Raw genomic sequence first — 25,811 nt, forward strand, 5'->3', positions numbered from 1 at the left:
TGAGCTGAGAAGAAATCCCTCCCTTCCTATTTTTTGGAAGACTTTGTGAAGAATTGCTATTAATTCTTCTTTAAATGTTTGGTAGAATTCACCAGTTTTACCTAAGCTTTTCCCTGATGTAGATTTTTTTATTTACTAATTCAATCTATTTACTTGTTATAGGTCTTTTCAGATTTTCTATTTCTTCTCAAAACAGTTTTGTTAGTTTGTGTCTTTCTAGGAATGTGTCCATTTCACCTACATTATCTAACTTGTTGGCATACAGTTGTTTATAATATTTGCCTATAATTCTTTTCATTTCTGTACAGTTGGTAGTAATATTCCTCTTTCATTTCTGATTTTAGTATTTTTAGTTTTCTCTCTTTTTTGCTTTGTCAGTCCAGCTAAAGTCTTATCACTTTGGATGATATTTTCAAGGGACTAACTGCTTTTATTGATTTTCTCTATTGTTTTTCTATTCTCTATTTCATTAATTTATGTGCTAATCTTTATTATTTCCTTCCTTCTATTTGAGTTTGTCCTCTTTTTCCAGTGTCTTAAGATGGAAGGTTAAGTTGTTTATTTTGAGATTTTTCTTTTTTTTTTTCAATGTAGGCATTTACAAATATACATTTCTGTGTACTGCTTTAGCTGAATCCTAAATGCTTTGGCATGCTGTTTCTTCAGTTTTATTCATCTCAAAGTATTTTCTAATTTCCCTTGTGATTTTTTTTTTAAAATATTTATTTTTTGGCTGTGTCAGGTCTTGGTTGCAGCATGCGGGCTCTTTGTTGCGGTGCGTGGGCTTCTCTCTACTTCTGACATGGAGGCTTCTCTCTAGTTGTGGTGCATGGGCTCCAGAGCACGCGGGCTCATTAGTTGCGGCATATGGTCTCTCTAGTTGTGGCACACGGGCTCCAGAGTGCACAGACTCAGTAGTGGCAGCACACAGGCTCCCTAGTTGTGGCACGTGGACTCTCTAGTTGCGGCACGTGGACTCTCTAGTTGCAGCATGTGGGCTTAGTTGCCCCATGGCACGTGGGATCTTAGTTCCCCAACCACGGATCGATCTGGTGTCCCCTGCATTGCAAGACTAATTCTTAACCACTGGACCACCAGGGAAGTCCCATGATTTCTTTTCAGATCATTGATCATTCAGTAGTAAGTTATTTAATTTCCATATATTTGTGAATTTCACCAAGTTCACTGATTTTACTTTCTAATTTCATTCCACTGTGGTCAGAGAATGATTTCAACCCTTTCAACTTTATTGATGATTTTAACGGCCTACCACATGGTCTATCCTGAAGTATGTTCTACATACACTTGGGAAGAAGATGAATTCTGCTATTGTTGGGTGGAGTGTTCTAAAGATGTCTATTTTATCTACTTGGATATAGTGTCATTCAAGTCTTCCATTTCCTTCATGATCATTTGCCTAGTTTTTCTATCCATTATTGAAAGGGGGGTACTGAAGGCTGTGACTATTATTGTTGAACTTTCTATTTCTCCATTCTGTCAGGTTTTCTTTTATATATTTTGGATCTCTGTTTTTAGGTACCTATTTGTTTATAATTGTTATGTCTTCCTAACTGACTGCCCCTTTTGTCATAAAATGTCTCTCTTCATCTCTAGTAACTTTTGTTTTGTTTTGTTTTACAGTCTATTTTGTCTGATACATAGCCTCTCCAACTTTCTTATGGTTACTATTTGCATAGTATATGTTTTTCCTTCCTTTTACATTTAATCTATTTGTATCTCTGAATCTAAAGTATGTCTGAAGTAGAAAGAATATAGCTAGATCTTGTTTTTCTTCCTGCCTGACAATCTTTGCCTTTTAATTGGATTGTTTAATCCACTGACATTTAATGTTTTTATTGATATAGTTAGATTATGTTTGCCGTCTTACTTTTTGTTTTCTATGCTTCACGTCTTTTCCTTGTTCCCTATTTCTCACTGCTTTCTTCTGCATTAAGTGAATCTTTACAGTGTGGCATTTTAATTCCCTTAATGATTTTTTTCACTATACTTGTTTTAAATTATTTTCCTGTGGTTTCTCTAAGGCTTATGAGAATACATTTCAAATTGATACTAACTTAACTACAGTGAGATACAATAATGTTACTCTTATATAGTTCTATTTCCTCTTCTTCCTCTGTGTGTGTGTGTGTGTGTGTGTGTGTGTGTGTATACACACACACATACATGGTGTTTATTAAATCTGTTTGCTTATGTGCATTTTATTGAAAATGAGGTTTAACATTAGTGGAATAAATTTATTTTCCTATGTATAAAGTGACACTTTTTGCCCTTTGTCATTTTATCTATTGGGGTTTTCATATTATTTTGGTCAATTTAAGAAATTCTTATTTTTAATATATATACATTTTAAAAATTTATTTATTTAATTTATTTATTTTTAGCTGTGTTGTGTCTTCGTTGCTGTGTGTGGGCTTTCTCTAGTTGTGAGTGGGGGCTACTCTTCGTTGCAGTGCGTGGGCTTCTCATTGTGGTGGCTTCTCTTGTTGCAGAGCATGGGCTCTAGGCACCCAGCCTTCAGGAGTTGTGGCTCGTGGGCTCTGGAGTGCAGGCTCAGTAGTTGTGGCGCACGGGCTTAGTTGCTCTGCGGCATGTGGGATCTTCCCGGATCAGGGCTCGAAACCGTGTCCCCTGCATTGTTAATGGGATGAGGTTGCTAGAATTACACAGAAACATCCTTCTTATTTTATCTTTTAGTGTAGAAAATTAACCTTTTCATTTTTATTGCTTCCAATGTTTGAAACTTCTTAACCTTCTAAGATCTGAAACACATTAAAAGTTTTCCTACACATGGACCATAAACTCTAGGTACACAGCTAAACTTTTTTTTCTCCTTTTTTACAGATAAAATCTCTGTATGACTTACTCTGGTTTGTGCTAGAGATGCGGGTTTGTTCAATGAATATCAGAGACATAAACTATCTGTAGCTACATGCCACAGATACTCAGGTAGGTATTAGTGGAGATGCCAGTTAACACACTGGGTTCACTTCAGCTTTACATAGCATACTCTGCACTGCTGAGTGAGATAACACACCTCAACATATCAAATAATGTCATTACACAAATCAGGCACTGAATGTAATATCAACAAACAATTCAATGTTGTATTTGTTTCTATTTCACACTTGGATGGCCATCCTGTACATAATGCTTAATTCACTTAGATCACATTTTGATGGTGCTATGATTAGGATTTAAACTGATGTTCCTACAAATTGTTTACCAGTTTTCCCAAAACTGGTTATTAAAAAAAAAAAAAGAAAAGAAACCCTCTGTTTTAAACTGGAGATATGACAACTAAATGCAGATACTAGACTACATCTTGCACTAGAAGGAAAAATAATGGTATAAAGGATGGCGGTATAAGGATAATGGTATAAAATAATGGTATAATGGTTCACTTAACAAAATTGGAATGGGGAAGGCAGATTAGAAAGATACATTTATTATAATAATGTTAAATTTATCAAAATTGATGATTATACTATTGTTATGGAAAGGATGTCTCTCGTCTTAGGAAATACAAGTCAAAGTGTTTAAGGGTAAAGGATCATGATATATGTAACTATTGTCACATGGATCAAAAAAAAAAATCCAAAAAACAAAACAAGCACCACATTCATAATAGAAAAGTGCTTCTCAAACAAAGGTGATTTGCCCCACAAGGGGACATTTGCTTATGTCCAGAGACATTTCGGGGAGAGGGAGCTACCAGTATCTGATGGGTGGAGGCCAGGGATGCTGCTAAACACCCTACAAAGCACAGGTCAGCCCCCCAAAACAAAGAATTATCTGGCCCCAAATGGTGATAGCATCAAGGTTGGAAAACCCTGATACAGAGAAAGGAAATGATGGAGCAAGTGGGATAGAACGTCAACAATCGATGTATCTGGGTGAGGTGTATACGGATGCTGTTTTAATTTTTCTTAACCTTATAATTTTTCTGTAATTTGGAAATTAATTCCAAATAAAACATTTTTAAAAGTCTTTTTAAAAGTACTTTGTTGTGATGATTATTTTATCATACATTAAACCACTGCAGTGAAAAGTGGATCTATTTGGGAACTCTCTATTCTATTTCACTGATATTAGACATCTTTTTTCCCAGTGCCACATTCTTTTCATTTCTGTTTCTATGTAATTCTAGTAACCTCATCCCATTAACAAAAAAAGAACTTCTTTTAAATATACATATACCTATGTACCTACATATTGATATCTTTACTTTTTCCAAATTAATTTGTTTTCTTATTTTTAAAAAAACATCTTATTGGGATCCTGAGTTGAAAGCATTTTTTTAATCCAGAATGCCATCTCACACGGTTCTTTGGGAAACGTCTCCTGAAGACCTGGAGCAGTGAACATTTCTAGTGAGGAGTCTTTGAACTATCAAAGTCCTTAAGAATTGACAGTTCTTTGGAAATTAATGAAGCAAGGCATTTTAATATGTGTGCATTAAAAGTGCAAACATCATATGGTTGGGTTGTTTATTTGCCTGATTATTTTTCAGGAAACGGTGAGTGAGGCTGGGCTCTGAGAAGCTGAAGTGGTGATTCCCCAATGAGAGCCCCACTCATGTAATCTAAGCTTTTCAGGGCCATCCAAAATGCAAAGTGATGTTAAGCCACACGTGATACTAAGCATATGTTTGGATTAGAACAATGTACTACAAACACATTTTCAAAGGTTCACACGTGGAAAACGCTTTTGGGCTTTTTAGGCCACAGAACCTTAAAGCCTAAGCGACGTTAAGGCATGCAATTAAATACATCTACCATAGACACACTTCCCTGCAAGGATCTGGAGCTCTGTCTGGAATATAGCAGAATACCAATATATCAATGAATTAGAAACCTGGATGCTATTTCGCTTCTATTCTATCTCTGTTTATTAATGATTTCTTCAAAGGTAAAATAATATAAGTAGGTTCACAAGAGGATATGTGTTAATATATTTAATAAATGTCTCATAAAATCATTTTCATAGGTAAGCCAAGTGTAATAAAGAGAAAGACCTCATTTGTGGTAGCTGGCTGCTTTCGTGTCCCCAGTCCTCTCTTTTCCCTTTTGCCCCATATCCGGGTAACCTGATAAGAAGGACAGCTCACACCCTCAGGCCCTTGGCACTAAAATTTCAAACCATGTAAGCCTCAGACTGAGCATGGGAACCTCCACCTGGCTCACTTCGTAACTGCAATAAAAACTCAAGGCCCCGCGTTGCTCCTGTTCTACTCCAGACCAAACCAGAGCTATTCTCCTCGGGTGATACATTTGCTATTGAGTGTTGTGAGTCGTGAATCCTTTTACACAACCCACTGGAGCCCATGTGTCATTTGTCCCAACCTCCATAATCTCCTGAGATAGGGGACTGCCCAGCATCCAGCAGGGGATGCTAGGGACCCAAATAAAACACCAACTGACTAGTTTTGCTTATTGATTTCTCAGAATCACTTGCCAAGGAGCTAGGAAGACTCCAGTCTCTAGGAAGTCTTCCAGAGCAAAGACCAGGAGAGTGATGACATCATGTTGGTATCCATGAATAAGTAAGGATTTGAAATATACTGAAGCAAATGTCTAAGACAGGGTTAATAATTCATACAACTAAATCTGAAGGGATAAAAATTAAACCATATGGAATGCAATACTGAAGACATATCTTCAGTTACACTTCTACTTTTATTATTTTAACAGAAACATTTAAAATGAAAAGTTTTCTTATACCTAAACTACACATTAAAAAGCAAAACACAGAATCCCAGCTCTCACCCAAATGGCACTCCAAGGGCACCAAGAGGAGTCACCAGGACTGTGGGGACCGCCGTGTAAGCCAGGAAGTTTCCAATCTGGCCAACAGCCACTGTCAAGAGAATCACAAGGGTATCACTGCAATTACAAAAATCTCTTTGAGCATTCATCACAGAGTTGAATTTTGCAAGACTGTGCTCTGAAAGGGCTACTTCTTTCTCATTACTGGTGAGTAAGGAAATATGGGGCATCATTTGCATGATTAAGAGTCCTGAGGGCAGAGGAGAGCAGGCCCCATAGTATCACTGGCCCAATTAGTTTCAACCCTCTATGGAAATTCCCAGTCTAACCAGCAGTGACTGACAGTGGGTACAAGAGTATATTTCCACTTTCTTCTTAACACATCCCTGTTTTAAGATAGATCATGTAGAGCTTTCCATGTCCCTTCAAGTGGCCTGGGATCTATTCCAGTGACACACTGCTGGCACATCAAGTGGAAACACTACTGCCTGTACAGGGCTGTGCCTGGGGCTGCACTGAGATAGACAGATAGACAGATAGATAGATAGATAGATAGATAGATAGATAGATAGATAGATAGATAGAGCTTAAAAATGAGTTCTTCGATGAATCAATGTCTACTAGAAAGTTTCTTGCCTAAAAGACAATGTGTGACAAAAAGACCTCAAGATATATCTGAAATATCTAACAGAATTTTTCTTTATATATGTAAAGGTCTGAACTCTAATTTTATTATTTTATATTATAACACATGACCTCTGATCTGGTACTTAAGGCTGAGTGAAGAAACTCCTTTGTAAAACTAGTTGTGTGGGGCACAAGCTCACCAAATGCCCACAGCCCAACTACAGATGAGGAAGCAGGAGCTGCTTAATTTCTTCAGACCCAGGACAGTCTGACCTGGACAAAATTCAGGGCCAACAGCAGGCAGCAGGATCCTCTGCCTTCACCCTCCACTGTCTTCCACCATCCCGGTCCTTATTCCAAAGAACAAGCTAAGCTCATCCCATCCCCTCCATCCAGCCCTGACAGACAAATGACTGATCTTACAAAAGGAGACCAAGCTCTTCACCACAAAGAGTACTTACTTGCAATTGTTCCTGCCCACCACACAATGTCTGTTAAATAGGAGGTACCTGTAAAAGAGTGAGACAAAAACATCAGGAAAGTACGAACCAAGAGGTTTACAAGCTACACACTCAAAAGAGGAATTTTTAAATAAAACTAAAATTGAAAAGAATGAATGCCATACTTTTATTCACCCTACAAAGAAACTTTAAAGTAGTCTATAAAGAGCAGCATGAGAAACGATTAAAAGTGGCAAAATACTTTCTGCAATCAACACAAGCTGACCCAAGCAAATAAAATCTTTATAAATTGTACTTTATTTGGGAGGGGGGCTCAACACATATCTAGAGACAAATATTCTTTGGAGTAACTTTTTATATGTTGATTTCAAACGAGATTTGACCTTCAAAGTCCAATTCTCTCATGCATTTACTGAAACCCATTCATATGATAATTTTTCTAGTACAGGGTTCTGTGACTTGCTACTTAAACAGGTTCATAATGTAGAAGCTTTGTGACATGGCTCTTTTTGCAACCATGTGAAAATGGTTGAAAGCAGACCCTTACACTCACTCAATGATCGGACATTGTACACAGTGGTTTCCCTTTTATTCTCTTGGATTACCCTCTTATGCCCCAATGCATGCCAGGGCAGGCAGAGATGGGAGCAGGTCTCCTCGTCACATCCATCTCTCCTTTTGTCCTTCTTCAGGTATGTCAAAATGCTCCTAGTCTAACAGGATTTTTTCACTTCAGACTAAAACACCTTATCTATTTGGATGTTTTAATTCACAATAATTTGGTATAATGAACATAGGAAGCCAGGCTGCTTCTTTGAGGAGCAGAGCTACAGGTATTTAAAAAGTACTTTTAAGAAAATGAGACCAATAAGTAATGATAGAGTGGAAGGAATGGTCTAGTTCAAATAGCACCATTTGGTAACATCACAGTAAAAACTGACTCAGGCAAGAACCATCAATCGAGACTAAAATAAGTGAATGAAAGTTTGTTGCGGGACAGGATTGCCACGTAACCTCCATGAATCACCTCCACCAGTTTTTTTATTAATCACAAAGAGAAAAAGTTATCTTTACAGTACTCTAAGACCCTGACGAACATCACCTTAACTAAGTGGTCAAAGTTGACACCATCAGCAGTGGGACAAATCAAATCCTGCACCTCCTGAGGGTGCATTGAGAAAGGCACAACATCACATCTGCAGTACTCCTGCCAGACTGCATCACCTGAATCTAATCATGAGGAAATTGTGAAATGGTCCACATATCAGCTGGCCTGTACCCTTCAAAATCGGCAAGGTCATGAAAGACAAAGGTACTGTTGCAAATGACAGGAAACTAAAGAGATGTGACTAAACACATGATGTTAGATGGGAAAAAAGGCTGCTATAAAGGACAACATTGGGGCAACTGGCAAAACTTCAATATGGATTGTTGTAGATAATTGAGTAACAAAACCCCTTCACTTTCTGCATGAGAATGCGACTGTAAAGCTGACAGCCATGTGGCCAGGGGATAGCACGTAAGGTAAAAATGACCTCTGATGGGCAAATGGCATCTGACTGGAGGTTGGGCTCCCCTAGTGCAATACCTCTGAGAATAGGAACAGCTCTTTCAGGGCCCGGGATTCCTGCCTCTATGACTTTATACTGGAGGGCATGAGGCTTGTAAGGCTGGGCAGCTGTGACACCGTCTGCTGCAGTTCTACCTCTGGGACCCTAAACCATGCTCTGCCTCTGCTACCAGGCTCCAACAGAGAGGGCCTGACACTGGCTGTGGCTCCTGTCCCATGTCCCTCTGAGTGTGTCTGATACAAATGTGGCCCATGATGTCCTACATATCAGAAAGTAGAGCTGAGCTGAAGAATGCCCTGCAGTGAATACTGCAGAACAATGATCAACTATTAGTATAGAATCCTTGTTCAATTTCCCAAATGTGCTAAATCACACTGTGGCTATTTTAGAGCATGTCTTTTACTTACATGTGGAATCTGAAAAAAAAAAAAAAGGCACAGAATTGTCAAAGCAATCCTGATGAAAAAGAACTAAGCTGGAGGCATAATCCTCCCAGACTTCAGACAATACTATAAAGCTACAGTAATTAAGACAGCATGGTACTGACACAAAAACAGACAGATCAATGGAACAAGATAGACAGCCCAGAAATAAACCTATATACCTATGGTCAATTAATCTTCAACAAAGGAGGAAAGAATATACAATGGAGAAGACATTCTCTTCAGCAAGTGGTGTTGGGAAAGCTGGACAGCGTCACGTAAATCAATGAAATTAAAACACTCCCTCACACCATGTTCAAACATAAACTCAAAATGACATAAAGACCTAAATATAAGACATAAAACTCCTAAAAGAGAACATAGGCAAAACATTCTCTGACATAAATGATAGCAATATTTTCTTAGATCAGACTCCCAAGGCAAAAGAAATAAAAGCAAAAATAAACAAATGGTACCTAATCAAACTTAAAAACTTTTGCACAGCAAAGGAAACCATCAAAGAAACAAAAAGACAATCTACGGAATGGGAGAAAATATTTGCAAATGACACAACCAACAAGGGCTTAATTTCCAAAATATACAAACAGCTTATGCAACTCAATATCAAAAAAACAAACAACCCAATCAAAAAATGGGCAGAAGATCTATATAGACATTTCTCCAAAGAAGACATAAGGGTGGCCAACAGACACATGAAAAGATGCTCAACATTGCTAATTATTAGAGAAATGCAAATCAAAACCACAATGAGCCTCACACATGTCAGAATGGCTATCATCAAAAAGTATACAAATAATAAATACTGGAGAGGGTGTGGAGAAAAGGGAACTCTCCTACACTGTTGGTAGGGATATAAATTGGTGCAGCCACTATGGAAAACAGTATGGAGGTTCCTTAAAGAACTAAAAATAGAGCTATCATATGATCCAGCAATCCCACTCTTGGTTATATATTGGGAAAAGATGAAAACTCTAATCTGAAAAGATACATGCAGCCTGATGTTCACAGCAGCATGATTTACAATAACCAAGACACGGAAGCAAACTAAGTGTCTATCAACAGATGAACAGATAAAGAAGATATGGGGTGTGTTCCACAAAATGGAACATTACTCAGACATTAAAAAGAATGAAATATTGCCATCTGTAACAATGTAGATAGACCTAGAGAATATCATACTAAGTGAAGTTAAGTCAAAGACAAACATTATATAACACTTACATGTGGACTCTAAAAATAATGCAAATGAATCTATATACAAAACAGAAAAAGACTCACAGACACAGAAAACAAAATTATGATTACCAAAGTGGAAAGGGAGGGGCAGATAAATAAGGAGTATGGGGTTAACAGATACACATTACTATATATAAAATAGAAAAGCAACAAGAATCTACTGTATAACACAGAGAACAATATTCAATATCTTGTAATAACCTATAATGGAAAATAATCGGAAAAAATACATATAAATAACTGAATCACTTTGCTGAACACCTGAAACTAATATTGCAAATCAACTATATTTCAATTAAAAAATTTTTCAACAAAATCAAATTTATAGACACAAAGAACAGATCAGTGGTCTTTATTTAATTATTGTTATATATGTTACATTTTTTATGTTACAAACCCAACAATATATTGTTGTAACTTATAATAAAGATAATGTTAACTTTGTTATTTTATATCCTAAAGAAGCTTAGAAAACAAAGGAAATCAAGTATAAACTTATAGTAGACCTTTTCATTGTTATAAAATGTCCTTCTTGGGCTTCCTTGGTGGCGCAGTGGTTGAGAATCTGCCTGCCAATGCAGGGCACACGGGTTCGAGCCCTGGTCCGGGAAGATCCCACATGCTGTGGAGCAACTAAGCCCGTGTGCCACAACTACTGAGCTTGCGCTCTAGAGCCCACGAGCCACAACTACTGAAGTCCGCATGCCTAGAGCCCGTGTTCCACAACAAGAGAAGCCACAGCAATGAGAAGCCCGTGCACCGCAACAAGGAGTGGTCCCCGCTCTCCACAACTAAAGAAAGCCCGCGTGCAGCAAAGAAGATACAATGCAGCCAAAAAAAATGTCCTTCTTTGGCTACAGTAACAATTTTTGCCTTAAAGTCTGTTCTGTTTCATATTAGCATGGCCACTCCTGCTCTCTTTTGTGTATAAGTAAATATTATTGCTTATTATTTAAAATAACTGTGAACACATTTCATTCTAGATCTTGAAGCTTGTTTTTATAGCAGATGCACACAATAATTTACTCAACAGCTTTTCAAAAATTCTACATATAATATTCAAAAGATTTTAGGGACTCTGAGATCAAGGAATCAGTCACAATCTTTTCTGTTGGGGGTCTATGCTGGGGGCAGGGAAAGGCCAATTCCTTTTACTGTGATGAATACAGTTTTGTCGTGAGTGCTTACGCAGTCATGGGATCACTGCTACAGCAGCAGCTAGAATGTGGGCAACACTCAGGCAGTGAAAGCTTGTCCAAGGATGCCAGCACAATGGGACCCACTGAAGCTCTCCTCTTTCACCGCTATAGTTTTCCCCACACCATTAACTACCACACAGCACGTGCTTTTGACAGTCTGAAATGGACTGTCACTAAAATGGGGAAGAACCTGGGATACCACGTAGCCAGGGCTAGAGAAATAACAAGCCTTTGGTCTCCCTTTAGTCAAAAGGTACAGGTTAGTTCCAAGTGTTTAGGGTCCTCCCACTCATACTCCCCAGGAGGAGTTTGTGTTTGCTGAAATCCAAAGGTATTGCGATCACCCTCACCTTTTAAGCCAATATTAGGCAAAATTTTTCTGCTTCCATGGACATTACGTAAGTTAAGATTTTCTGTCGGGATACTTGCCTCACACCCCTAACTGTAGATCAAAGTGATACTGCTCTCCATGGCCCCCAAGGGCTCCAGCTCAGCAATATCCCCAGTGCCCACGGAAGTAGCCTATGGCTCTTCTTGCCCATCCACCTGTGCCTAGCATCCTCACTGAGCTGGCTGCCCCAGGTTCCATCCTCCTGCAGCCAGGAATTCCTAGGAACCTGCATTCCATGTTAGCCATTGGCCCTGTCATAGATATTATTTTCTTATGTCCTAAAATGACTTGGTTTCTTCACAGTTTCACCTTCATCACTGTCCCTAAAAATCCTAAAGTTACTCACCTGACACCCTCAGGAGGCACCTGTTCAAGCCTATGGCCATGCTCATCCTCTTCCCAGCTGATGCCTGGGACTTTTCAAGTTCTCTGGCCTTAGCAAGAACAAGGAACCTCAGAATTGTAGAACACTGGTTTTCTGTTTGTTTATTTGACTATACTCATGCCTCCTCCCCTCCACTCCTAGGTGTGGGTTGCAAAGGTAGCAATATCTAAAGTCTAGAATTTTTTTCCCCCTCATACTGGAAACCTTGGATGAGAGTTGAACGGTTGTTTATAACAGCTGAACTACAAGACAAAGAAGTGTTGTGCAAATACAAAAGAGACTTGTCAGGATGATAATATCAATTGGCATTGATGTTGTCCAACCATGGACTCGTGGCTTTTAAAACCTTCCATTTAGGTTTAAATGTGTATCAGAAATGTCCTTAAAATATGACTTTCTAGCACAAAAATACAGGCAGTCATCTAGTTTATTTACTTGCTGATTATACCACAGCAAAACTGCTTCCACTCGTGTGTGCTCTGTACAGCAACAACAGAGTTGCTCCTATCAGCAAAGCAAGAGTGGATCACTAAGTCCTTTACGAATTAATTAATGCCTTAACTTTAAAAAATGTGTAAAAAGATGCTACATAGTTTTTACAGAGTTCTTAAAAAAGGACTATCAAGAAAATTTCTTTCCTGACACCAACACAGCTAGATGAGGGCATTAATTAGACTCAATCTGGGCACTTGGTATTCACCAATTTATGAATGGATTTAGTACTTGAAGTTCTTTTGTATGTTGGCTATTCGATATGCAGAACTTATTTTCCTAAAGAAATAGTTGGGCAATCTTGAAAAAGAAGAACAAAACTGTATGACTTATACTATCTGATTTTAAGATTTAAAAATTAGATTTTTTAAGATTTTTTAAAAAGATTTAAAACTACATCATCAATACAGACTGGTGTAAGGATAGACATATACAATAAAACAGAATAGAGTTCAGAAATAGACTCACACATGTACAGTCAGATCATGGACTAAAGCAACAGTATAATTCAGTAGGGAAATTTCCTCAACAAGCGATGCTGAACCAAATGGATACCAGTAGGGAAAATACTGAACCTTGATTCATACCTCACTCATATACAAAAATTAACTCAAGATGGCTTACAGACCTAAAGGTAAAAGCGAAAGCTATAAAACTCCTAGAGGAAAACACAGGAGGATGCCACTGTGACCTGAGGAGAAACAAAGATTTTATTTTGGCAGAAATCAAAAAGTACTAACCATATAGAAGGAAAAAATGATAAGTTAGACTTCATCAAAATTAAAAATTTCTGCTCTTCAAGAGGAAACATTGAGAAAATGAAAAGACAAGCCTCAGAGAAAATATTTGCAATTCCTAAATCTGCCAAAGGACTTGTATCCAGATTATACATACATGTTACATATAATGCACACTATCAATAATAAAAAGATATAATCCACTAAAATACAGGCAAAAGTCTTGAAAAGACACCTCAAAAAGAGTGTATACAAATGGCCAATAAACTCATCAAAAGATGCTCAATATCATTAGGTATCAGGGGAATGTAAATTAAAATCACAATGAGATACCACTGTACACTCACCAGAATGGCTAAAATTAAACAGATGACAACACCAAATGTTGGAGAGAACGTGGAGCACCTGGAACACTCATTCATTACTGATGGGAGGGTAAAATGGTACACCTGTAGTCAGAAAGTGTTCAGCAGTTTCTTAAAATTTAATTATACACCTACTGCATGATCCAGCACTGCATGATCCAGCAATGCTCCAAGGTATTTACCCCAAAGATAAGACTTTAAGTCAAAAAAGAATTATGTAAGAATTGTCATTGCAGCTTTCCTCAAACAGCCAAAATTTGGAAACAACCAAATTTTCAGAATAGATAAGCAAATTGTGGTATATTCAAACAATGGAACACTACTTAGCAATATAAGTACGACTGATACATATATCACGATGAATATTCAAACCATGATGAAAGAAAGAAAGAAGAGTAGACATAAGAGAATACATACTGTATGATTCCATTTATATGGAGTTCAAGAACAGGCAAAACTAATTCAATCTATGCAGATGGATATTAGGAGAGCAGACCCTCTGGTGTAGGGAGGACAGAATGAAAAAGAACACGAGAGAACTTTCTAGGATGACAGCAATAATCAATTTCTTCACCAAGGTATTGGTTACACAGGTATATTTATTTGTCAAAACTCACCAAACTGGGACTTTCCCAGTGGTCCAGTGGTAAAGAATCTACCTCCCAAGGCCACAGACGTGGGTTCAATCCCTGGTCAGGGAACTAAGATCCCACATGCCACAGGGCAATTAAGCCCTCGTGCCACAGCTATTGAGCCAGCGCACCTCAACTGGAGAGCCTGCGTGACGCAAACTACAGAGTCCATGTGCTCTGGAGCGTGTGTGCCATAACTAGAGAGAGAAAACCCTCATGCCACAACTAAAGAGAAGCCCACACACCGCAACGAGGATCTGGCGTGCTGCAACTAAGACCCGACGCAGCCAAAAATAAAATAAATAATAAAATAAATAAATATTTTAAAAAAATCATTCTTATAAAAAAAAAAAAACACCTCACCAAACTGACCCTTAAGATCTATGCAGCTGACTATATGTAATTATACTCCAATATTTAAAAAGAAAAAATAGTTTATAAACAATAACTAAACTTCTAGGTTAGCCTACACAATGCTGACCATAACGCAATAACCATTGTGACAGTTTCTCACAGTTTCTGTGTGGAAATGACATTCAATGTTTCACAGGGAGTAAGTCCAGTATATATTAACACATACTCCCTCCAGGGAAGCTCTCTATCAAATGTTTACCGGAAGCATCACGTTCCTTGGTGAATACAAAGACTTATAAAGACTCCCAAGGCATGGTGCCCTTGAAAAGTGTTCTCTTCCTCCTCACTTTTACTGCAGCATTGTCCCTCTCCCTTTCTCTGAAAACCAGGGCTGCCCCCACTCACCCTGAGTACAGAGAAGCCAAAGTGGCCAATTCCTGTTTCCACGACAGGTAGATGTCAGGCATTTATACCTGTACTGTCAGGCTCTGTTGATGTGAACAGAACAATCTAAGAATATGAGCTCTCAGTCATGACTCCTATACACACACGTACTATACTATACACATACTATATATATGTACGTGTATACTATACACGTACTATATATATGTACTATACACACATACACACAGTTTATTGAAACATCACCACTTTTAAAACTCTATTTTGGGGCTTCCCTGGTGGCGCAGTGGTTGAGAGTCTGCCTGCTGAGGCAGGGGACATGGGTTCGAGCCCTGGTCTGGGAGGATCCCACATGCCGTGGAGCAACTGGGCCCGTGAGCCACAATTACTGAGCCTGCTTGTCTGGAGCCTGTGCTCCGCAACAAGAGAGGCCGCGACAGTGAGAGGCCCGCGCACCGCGATGAAGAGTGGCCCCCGCTGTGCCGCAACTAGAGAAAGCCCTCGCACAGGAACGAAGACCCAACACAGCCATAAATAAATAAATAAACAAAACAAAAAACCCCTTGATATTTATTTTATTATTCTCTATACCCTACATATGTGTTATATATTTTTTGCACACAGGATTTATTCATTAAAATTCAATTTTGAAATATAAGTATTGAATGTGACTAGGAAGAAATACACCCTAATTGTAACAGTGGTTACCTGAAGGTGAGGAGATGAATGCTTTTTATTTTCCTATTCGTAATTGTATGTACTTCCCAGATTTTAAACAATGACCATATTTCTATAACCAAGAAGAAGATGCTCTTTTAAAAGCATGACTATGCCCAGGTTCTGTGAATTCATGATATACTCTGCTGAGTAATCATATCATACCAAAGAGCTCTGACTGGGCATGAACATGCAAGGTAAACCCTCTGCCTGCCCACCCTCCCTGGCTGATCCAGGCAGTATCTAAAAGGGGTCAGTTTACTGTCACAGGTTCCTGGCCCAGAAACATTAGGGAGTGTGGGGTTAGGGAGTGTGGGATTGAGCATATTCTTCTTGAAAAGTGGTCTTTTTTAGCCGCTCATGGCTACATTTTTTTTCAAAAAAAAGGACTGGGGCTTCCCTGGTGGCGCAGTGGTTGAGAGTCCGCCTGCCAATGCAGGGGACACGGGTTCGTGTCCCGGTCTGGGAAGATCCCACATGCCACCGAGCGGCTTGGCCCGTGAGCCATGGCCGCTGAGCCTGCGCGTCCAGAGCCTGTGCTCCGCCATGGGAGAGGCCCCAACAGTGAGAGGCCCGCGTACCGCAAAAAAAAAAATTTAAAAAAAGGCCTGGTTGGTTACTCATTAAGGACTTAAAGGGCTGGAAATATAAATTACATTATAGTTTATACTATTTATGTATAAATATTTTTGAAGAAAAAATATACTCTGTCCAACAGAAATTCATCAACACCAAAGGTATTTCATGTAGGAATTTATATTAGTGATCTATTCCCACATTTGTCACATGAAAATGATAAGAAATTCTTATTTGCCTTAGTTTCCGGGTATTATTTATACTTAATGTTTGGGGTATTATTATACTTATTTATAATAAAACAGTATCAGAGTACCAGCTTTTTCCACATAGACTGTGAAGCCCCTCATTTGAAAAGTCTTATCTATAGGTGAATTTATGTATCTTCCCCCCCACCTTTCCCACTGGGAGCAGCAGAGAAAAACCACCTTCAAAGTCAGCCCAAGCTGGGTTCAAATCCTAGTGCAACCAGTCCTGTATTGGGTGCATGCCTCAACTTCCTCTCCTGTATCACACCTCCTGGGATCCATGTCCCTATGCCATCCCCTCCCACAGTTGACCTGGGCTGGCCCTGGGTACACCAACAGAATGTGGCAGAAGTGGTAGTGCCAGACCTCCAAGGCTAGGGCACAGGGATCCATTCGGCGCTCACCTTAGTCTTTGGAAGGTTTGGTCTAGGGGAAGCTATCCACCATGTAAGGGGTCTGACTTCCCTGAGACCATTATGGTGTAAGGAAGCCCACAGTAGCCATGTGTGAAGAGAGTATATGGACGGATGAGAAGAGGTGGTGGTGGGAGGCAGCTCAGGAACCATCTTGCTGTCTCCGCTGTCCCAGACAAGTGATGAAGAAGTCATCTCAGATGACTCTAGCCCCAGCCACCATCTGACCGCAACCCACTGGAGACCCCAAGGAAGCGGGGCCCATCTGAGTCCAGTCAGCCCATGGAACATGACAGATGCATGAGTCAGGGACATCATAAGTCTTCTGTAAGTAGGAGCCTTCTTTATCTTCTCTTCTCAGGGAAATACTATCAAGTAAACCAGATATGTACAGGCTGTGGAGCCATTCAAATGCTCTTAACACTCACCCTATTCTCACCATGTTCCTCATCAACGATCTCCCCTTGGAGCTAGATAGATATCAGGGTTACAGATTTTCAGACCTAGCAGTAACTCTGGATTCTATTACTTGGTAGAGGCCACAGGTAAATGAGGTCAGCTCTGAATAATTTGAAGAAAGCTCAGAAATAAAATACGAGGTTTGGTTTTACCCTCTTTACTCCAGGGTTACTCATGGCCAATTAGATAGCATTACTGAGTGTCCACCACATGCCTCCCAGTGGACAGGACATGTGCCCTGCCTTGAAGAGCCAGGATCCAGGCGGAGCACAGACAAGTGAACAAGCCGTCATACCACAGGTTTCAGGGGCAGGAAGGGGCTGAAGACAGGCACCAAGAAGACACACGGCAGGAGAGGAAGCTGACCCCATCTGTCAGGGTCTGGAGGGTTTACAGAAGCTGGAGGAACTAACCACAGAGTCAAAGGGCTGCAGGGGTGAAGATAACATGTGTGTGCCTCAGCTCTGGGTTTGGGGGTACATGCACCTAGGTGTGTGCCTGGGAACGGCAAGAGAGGCAAGGAGAAAACATGTACATTCCATGCCCAGAGGGCACATGCCCTTCAAAATCAGTACAGAAGGCTTGAGACTGGCAGGTGGGATGCTTGGATCCCAGTTTCCACTCTCACAAGACAACTCACTCACCTTCCGAGCATCTTAACAGTGTGACTACACCACTAGGCTGTACTCCTCTCAGGAAGGAGACTATGAAATCTGAAAAGGACTTTTTTTATGGCATTAAAATATATATCATAATATTTAGCATTTTAACCATTTTTAAGTGTACAGTTCCATGGCATTAAGTACATTCACCTTGCTGTGCAATCATCACCACCATCCATCTCCAGAACTAACCCATCCTCCAAAACAGACACTCTGTGCCCACTAAACACTAACTTCCCATCCCCCCTCCTCACCGCCCCCTGCAACACCATTCTACTTTCTGTCTCTGTGAATTTGACTATTCTAGGTACCTCATATGAGTGGAATCATACAAGCTTTGTCCTTTTGTGACTGGTTTATTTCACTTAGCATAATGTCCTCAAGGCTCATCCATGTTGTAGCATGTGTCAGAATTTCCTTCCTTTTTAAGACTAAGTAATATTCCTTTGAACGTATATACCACAATTTGTTCCACATTTTCTCTACTGTGAATAATGCTGCTATGAACATGGGTGTGCCAATATCTGTTCAAGTCCCTGCTTTCATTTCTTCTGGATATACATACTCAGAAGTGGAATTGCTGGGTCATATGGTAATTCTACATTTAATTTTTTGAAGAACCTCCCTACTGTTTTTCATAGCAGCTGCACCATTTTACATTCCCACCAACAGTGCACAAGGGTTCCAATTTCTCAACATCCTCACCAATGCTTGTTATTTTCTGCTTTTTTTTTTTAAACAATAGCCATCCTAATGTGTGTTAGGTGGTATCTCCCAGTTTTGATGAAAGGGATTTTAAAAAGATTGTGGTTCTTCCTGGCCTAGGACATTCTACATAGACTCACTCATCTATGCAATTCTATGACTTTCCTGAGGCTGTCTCCACAATGTCTGTCTGAGGGCAGGACATCATCCCCCCCCAGTTAAGAGGCTCCCAGGACATCCTCACCTATTCACCAGCACAGAATTCTAATGTTGCAACTGGCTTTCAACAAATTATCTTCAGCCTTGATGGTCACCTTGTTTCTCTCTTCTAAGCTCTGCTTCAAGTGGGCTCTAACACTAAACATACTATCAATGACCTGTGGCCCCAGGTGTCCCCTGTCCTCTTCCCATCTTCAGGGTCTTTCAAGCCACACCAATAGTGAGGCAGCTCACCTTGAGCCTGTGCTGTGGATGGTGCTCCTAGCCTATCCATTCCATTCCATGAATGATATTCCATTCATTGGGAAGGTCCTTTCAAGAGTGAAAGTTGGTAACAGAGAAAGCTGCACCCCAACTCCTCCCCCACAAAGGAAAGGCTGTGACCAGAACTTGGCTCTCCTGAAGCTGAGACTTGAAAGAAATGCTGGTGCACGGCAGTGCAATAAAGCTGAAACTTTCAGTGAGACAGCTTTTTACAGTGTAAGACCATCAGGTCTCCCTTAGCACAAGAACTTGACTCCCCAATTTTTAGCCACCTCCTCTTTCCTCCGATCTCCCCCATTTCAGTCATTTCACAACGGCCAACTATGCTGCTTATTAGCAGAGGTAGAAAAAGGTTTCAGGGGGAGTAGATGCTAAAACTATGCATCCTCAATACCTACAACAGTGCCTGGCACATAATAAGAGTTTCGTGAATATCTGTTGAACAAATCAAAACTAAATTTATCAAAACAAGACTGTATGTCTGTCTTCCACCATTATGAGCAAGCCAGGTAGCTTGAATTAGTAGTGGTGGGTAGTAACTGGAGAAGTATGAAATCAGCAAATATCACATTTTCACTCATTTATTTAAGGACATAGTATGCAGGTATAAATAAAAGCATGAATAATGTTTTTTTTTCAGGTTGCTGTGTTTTTTATTTTCTTAGTCACTAATTCCCTTGAACACATAAGCTGAGCTGAAATAATTTAGTTTTACTCAATAATTATTGTTTTCTGGTAACTGAAGTCTGTACTCAGGTTTCCTTAGATTTTACCTAATGTCTTATGGCCATGTGTCCTCAGGCTCCTCCTGGCTACGACAGTCTGTCAGACTTTACGACCTTGACAGGAGGACTGGTCAGGTATTTTGTAGGCTGTTCCTGAATTCAGGTTTGTGTGCTGTTTTTCTCATGGTTAGACTGGGGTCATGGGTTTTGGAGATCATGTGCCTATCCTATCAAGGGCACGTGTGTTGTTTATTTTTGAATCATGACTAACATGTCACCCACCCCTGGAGCCCCTCAAACTGACATGTGCTCCCTGAAAAGTGCTCTACTGCCAGATGTCCATTTGTTATCTTAGAGATACATCTGCATCCTAGGGAAACCACGCTTGGTTTTATTTAGATTTTATGTACAGACTGCAATGTTTTCACTTCGAAGTTGAATTCTTTAATCTATGATTTTATATTTTCACTCAATATTGTAGGCCCCTTTATCTCTTTCCTCAGTTCACTCCTGGCTGATCATCCAGGACACTCAAGAGAGTTTCACTTGCATTATAGAATCTGAACTATTAAATAAGTTTACTTATCTTAAACCCATGACCTGGCGGTCTCCTCCTGTTTTTTTTTTTTTTTTTTGCGGTACGCGGGCCTCTCACTGTTGTGGCCTCTCCCGTTGCAGAGCACAGGCCCCGGACACGCAGGCTCAGTGGCCATGGCTCACGGGCCCAGCCGCTCGGCGGCATGTGGGATCTTCCCGGACCGGGGCACGAACCCGTGTCCCCTGCGTCGGCAGGCGGACTCTCAACCATTGCGCCACCAGGGAAGCCCTAACACTATTCTTGTGGAACGACCACAAGACTCTCTCAGTCTTTCTGGACACGTTCATTTTCAGTTTCAAGGCATGCTACATCTTGCGTTCAGTAAACTGTCTCAGGCCTCTCTTATTACAGAAGAACACTGGCAAAGAACTCTGCTACATCTTAACACTTTCCACATTGATAAACAGTGGTGTTTGGTGGCTTATCCACCCAGGGAATACTCAGTTGGCCCATTTTTGGTGGTTTTAATCTTCTTTGAGTGTTCTTCACACCGAAGATCACTTGTAGTCATAAGGACCCCAGGAACAGAAGCCACAGGAAAGGTCAGAACTCTCGCTCGACCCTGAGAGCGAGCGCCTCCTTGGCCCGCAGGTCCCACCCCGGCCTGCCTAGCACACAGCTCTTACTTCTGCACTGGTGTGGCCACTGCAGGGCGAGAAGTCAGCAGGTCCTGCCCTCCAAGTGCACCCCAGGCCGGAGTCACAGCAAAGGCGGGAGGCCCGTCGCTCCTTCTGAGCAGGCACTGGGCTCCGACCATTCGGGGGATACTGCAAACAGGAAGCTTTCCCTAGCAGCCGGTGGGTGCGGGTGACAGGACGCCCAGAGGGCAGGTCGGTGGGATGCAGGGCTGCAAAGCGATTGGGTCTGGGAGGGAGGAAAGAAGTCAGCGGGAGAAACCTTATAAAACTGAAGAAGGCTTCGCCAGCGCTGGGAAGGGAGAAAAACCGTGGCGGCGACACAACTACCACCGCTCAGGGCGCACCGGCCGCCTCCGGAGCTGCTGGAGGACTAGGCTCGGCCGCGGTGGCGGCGCTTCTGGCGCACAGGACCGCGTCCGCGCTTGCGCTGCGGGTGGTCTAGGGGCCTCGCGCCCGCGCAGCTGGCCCTCCGAGGTGCCCCGCCCCGTCTCCGGACCCCACTCCGGCGACGACCGGAACACCCCACCCCGCGGCTGCTCCCCTCCCCACGGCCGGCGGCTGCTCCCTCCACGCCTCCGCCCCCACCCTGACCAGGGCCGCGGCCCGCCCTACCTCGCCGCTTGGCGCGCACGATGCCCTTCTTCTGCAGCACGAACGTGGACCCGTTCACCAGGCTCGACACCACGGCCACGCCCAGGCCGAGCGACACGGCGGCGGGGCTCGGGCTGCGCGCCCCCTCCCCGGCCGCCGCCGCTGCAGCCGCTGCAGTCCCCATTCCGCCGGCGCCCGCCCTCCGCGCCTGCGCGCTCGCCCGCCGGGCCTGGAGGCGGGGGCCGGCTCCGCGGCCCAGAGCCACTGGGGTGCGGGGGACTGGGGTTCTGCAGGGGCGGGGTGGAGCCCGGGCTCCGGGAGGGGGTGAGAGGGGGGAGGAGGGGGAGGAGCGCGTTAGGAGAGGCGGCGGCGGCGAGGAGTGGGGTGAGGTGGCAGGTGGGTGGGCGCAGAGGCCGAGCTGCAGGCTTGGCGGTGCAAATACAGGGCCCCCAGTTAAGTTTGCTTCTCAGGTAAACAGATGGGTTTTGGTGGGTGTCCCATGCGATATTTAGGACTGGAAGAGCGCTAGCAAGACGTAGCGTTCGCTGGGATAATGGTCCCTCACAAAGCTGTTCGGGGGCCCGCAGAGAGCCGCCCCTGGGGCCTGAAACCAAGACACGTCAGCTGTGGAAACTCGAATGGGACCGCTGAAGGAAGGGAAGTCATCTGTCTCCGCACCGGGGCAGTGAGCTCGTGATCGCACCGTCCAATTTACTGATTTATTTTTAATAAAATATACCGAAATTACAGAAAACATGGGACAATATTTTAAAATTACTCAATCCCACAGCCCTAGCCTAATAGTTATTGTTTTCCCACCTAAAGTACAATTGCAATGACAATATACAAAATATCCTTTTTATTTAATATATCATAATCAGTTTTTACGTTGCTACATAATGATTATTTTAATGACGGTGTAATTTCCCATAAAGTTAATTACCGTAATTTGTCTAACTGTTCAGCTGTCGTTGGATGTTAGGTTGCTCCCAGTTTTTTTTTTTTCTATTATAAGTGATGCCGTGATGAACATCTTCGTAAATTTTGAAAAAACTAAAGAATATCAACCTATACCTATATGCATCACTGTTTGTGAAGCAATATAAAATCAAATACTATTTCTGTATGAAAACTTTTATGCTGAATGAATCTAGTCCTTTGCTTATTCTCTTTTTGTTGTGGTAGCATATATATAACAAAACTTGCCATTTTAGCCATTTTTAAATGTACAATTCAGTGGCATTAATTACATTAACAGTGTTGTGCAACCCTCATCACTGTCTGTTTCCACAACTATTCCATCACTCCAAACAGAAACTCTATACCCATAAAGCAGTTATCTCTCATTTTTCCTACTCCCTAGTCTCTGCTAATCACTAACCTACTTTCTGCCTCTATGAATTTGCCTATTCTAGATATTTCATATAAATGAAATTGCACAATATTTGTCCTTCTGTGACTGGCTCGTGTCACTTAGTATAATGTTTCAAGCTTCATCCATATTGTAGCGTATGTCAGAACATCATTCCTTTTTATGGTTCAGTAATATTCCATTGTATGTAAATATAGTAGTCCCCTTTATGCAAGGTTTCACTTTCCTTGTTTTCAGTTACCCAAAGTCACTGTGGTTCAAAAATGTTAATAGAAAATTCCAGAAATAAGCAATTCATAAACTTTAAATTGCATGCTGTTCTGAGTAGTATGATGAAATCTCATTCCATCCTGCCCGGGACATGAATCATCCCTTTGCCCATTGTATACTGTCCATTTATTCACTTAGTAGCAACTCAGTTATCACATCGACTACTGGCTATCGCAGGGCTTGGGTTCATGCAACCCTTATTTTACTTAATAACAGCCCCAAAGCACAAGAGTAGTGATGCTGACAATTTGGATATGCCAAGGAGAAGCTGTAAAATGCTTCTTTTAAGTGAAAAGGTGAAAGTTTTGAACTTAATAAGGAAAGGAAAGAAAAAAATTGTATTCTGAGGTCAATAAGATCTACACTTAGAATCTTCTATCCATAAACTGTGAAGAAGGAAAAAGAGATTTGTGCTAGTTTCGCTGTCACACCTCAGACTGCAAAAGTTATGGCCACAGTGCATGATAAGTGCTTAGTTAAGATGAAAGAGGCATTAAATTTTTACAATAAGATATTTAGAGAGAGACTACATTCAAATAACTTTTATTACACTATATTGTCATAACTGTTCTATTTTATCAGTGTTGTTATTAATCTCTCACTGTGCCTAATTTACAAATTAAACATTGTCATAGGTATATATGTTCATCTGTATGTATAGGAAAAAAATTAGTATATATAGAGTTCAGTACTATTTGAGGTTTCAGGCATCCACTGGAGCTCTTGGAGGGTATGGCCTGCAGATAAAGGAGGACTAATGTACGATTTTTTTTTTCAAAAACAACTTTATTGGAGTATAACTGCTTTACAATGTTGTGTTAGTTTCTGCTGTAGCACAAAAAGAATCAGCTATATGTATACATATATCCCCATATCTCCTCCCTCTTGCATCTCCCTCCCATCCTCCCTATCCCACCCCTCTAGGTGGTCACAAAGCACTGAGCTGATCTCCCTGCGCTAGGCAGCTACTTCCCACTAGCTAGCTATTTTTCATTTGCCAGTGTATATATGTCAGTGTTACTCTCTGACTTCATCCCTGCTTACCCTTCCCCCTCCCTGTGTCCTCAAGTCCATTCTCTACATCTGCATCTTTATTCCTGTCCTGCCCCTAGGTTCATCACAACCATTTTGTTTTTTTAGATTCCATATATATGTGTCAGCATATGGTATTTGTTTTTCTTTCTGACTTCACTCTGTATGACAGACTCTAGGTCTATCCACCTCACTGCAAATAACTCAATTTCATTTCTTTTCATGGCAGAGTAATATTCCACTGTATATATGTGCCACATCTTCTTTATCCATTCATCTGTCAGTGGACACTTAGGTTGTTCCATGTCCTGGCTATTGTAAATAGAGCTGCAGTGAACATTTTGGTACATGACTCTTTTTGAATTATGGTTTTCTCAGGGTATATGCCCAGTAGTGGGATTGCTGGGTCATATGGTAATTCTATTGTTAGTTTTTTAAGGAACCTCCATACTGTTCTCCATAGTGGCTGTATCAATTTACATGCCCACCAACAGTGCAAGAGGGTTTCCTTTTCTCCACACCCTCTCCAGCATTTATTGTTTTCAGATTTTTTGATGATGGCCATTCTGACTGGTGTGAGGTGATACCTCATTGTGGTTTTTCTTTGCATTTCTCTACTAATTAGTGATGTTGAGCATCCTTTCATGTGTTTGTTGGCAATCTGTATATCTTCTTTGGAGAAATGTCTATTTAGGTCTTCTGCCCATTTTTGCATTGGGTTGTTTGTTTTTTTGATATTGAGCTGCATGAGCTGCTTGTAAATTTTGGAGATTAATCCTTTGTCCGTTGCTTCATTTGCAAATATTTTCTCCGATTCTGAGGGTTGTCTTTTGGTCTTGTTTATGGTTTCCTTTGCTGTGCAAAAGCTTTGAAGTTTCATTAGGTCCCATTTGTTTATTTTTGTTCTTATTTCCATTTCTGTAGGAGGTGGGTCAAAAAGGATCTTGCTGTGATTTATGTCATAGAGTGTTCTGCCTATGTTTTCCTCTAAGAGTTTTATAGTATCTGGCCTTACATTTAGGTCTTTAATCCATTTTGAGTTTATTTTTGTGCATGGTGTTAGGAAGTGTTCTAATTTCATTTTTTACATGTAGCTGTCCAGTTTTCTCAGCACCACTTACTGAAGAGGCTGTCTTTTCTCCATTGTATATTCTTGCCTCCTTTGTCAGAGATAAGGTGACCATATGTGTGTGGGTTTATCTCTGGGCTTTCTATCCTGTTCCATTGATCTATATTTC

General features: G+C 41.0%; 1 protein-coding gene across 1 annotated transcript in view; it reads right to left on the bottom strand.

Moving 5' to 3' along the window:
• NIPA1 (NIPA magnesium transporter 1) overlaps positions 1-22,093 on the bottom strand; it is a 41,546-nt gene extending 19,453 nt beyond the window's left edge. The window contains exons 1-3 of the mRNA XM_082841834.1: positions 21,921-22,093; positions 6,875-6,922; positions 5,787-5,877 (exon numbers count right to left, since the gene is read on the bottom strand). Coding sequence (XP_082697960.1) covers positions 5,787-5,877; positions 6,875-6,922; positions 21,921-22,083 — 302 coding nt within the window. The 5' untranslated portion in view covers positions 22,084-22,093. The remainder of the gene's footprint in view (positions 1-5,786; positions 5,878-6,874; positions 6,923-21,920) is intronic.
• Between the last annotated feature and the right edge of the window lie 3,718 nt (positions 22,094-25,811).

This window comes from Leucopleurus acutus (genome assembly GCF_964270905.1).
Source record: "Leucopleurus acutus genome assembly, chromosome: 6".
In the NCBI taxonomy this organism is placed as follows: domain Eukaryota; kingdom Metazoa; phylum Chordata; class Mammalia; order Artiodactyla; family Delphinidae; genus Leucopleurus; species Leucopleurus acutus.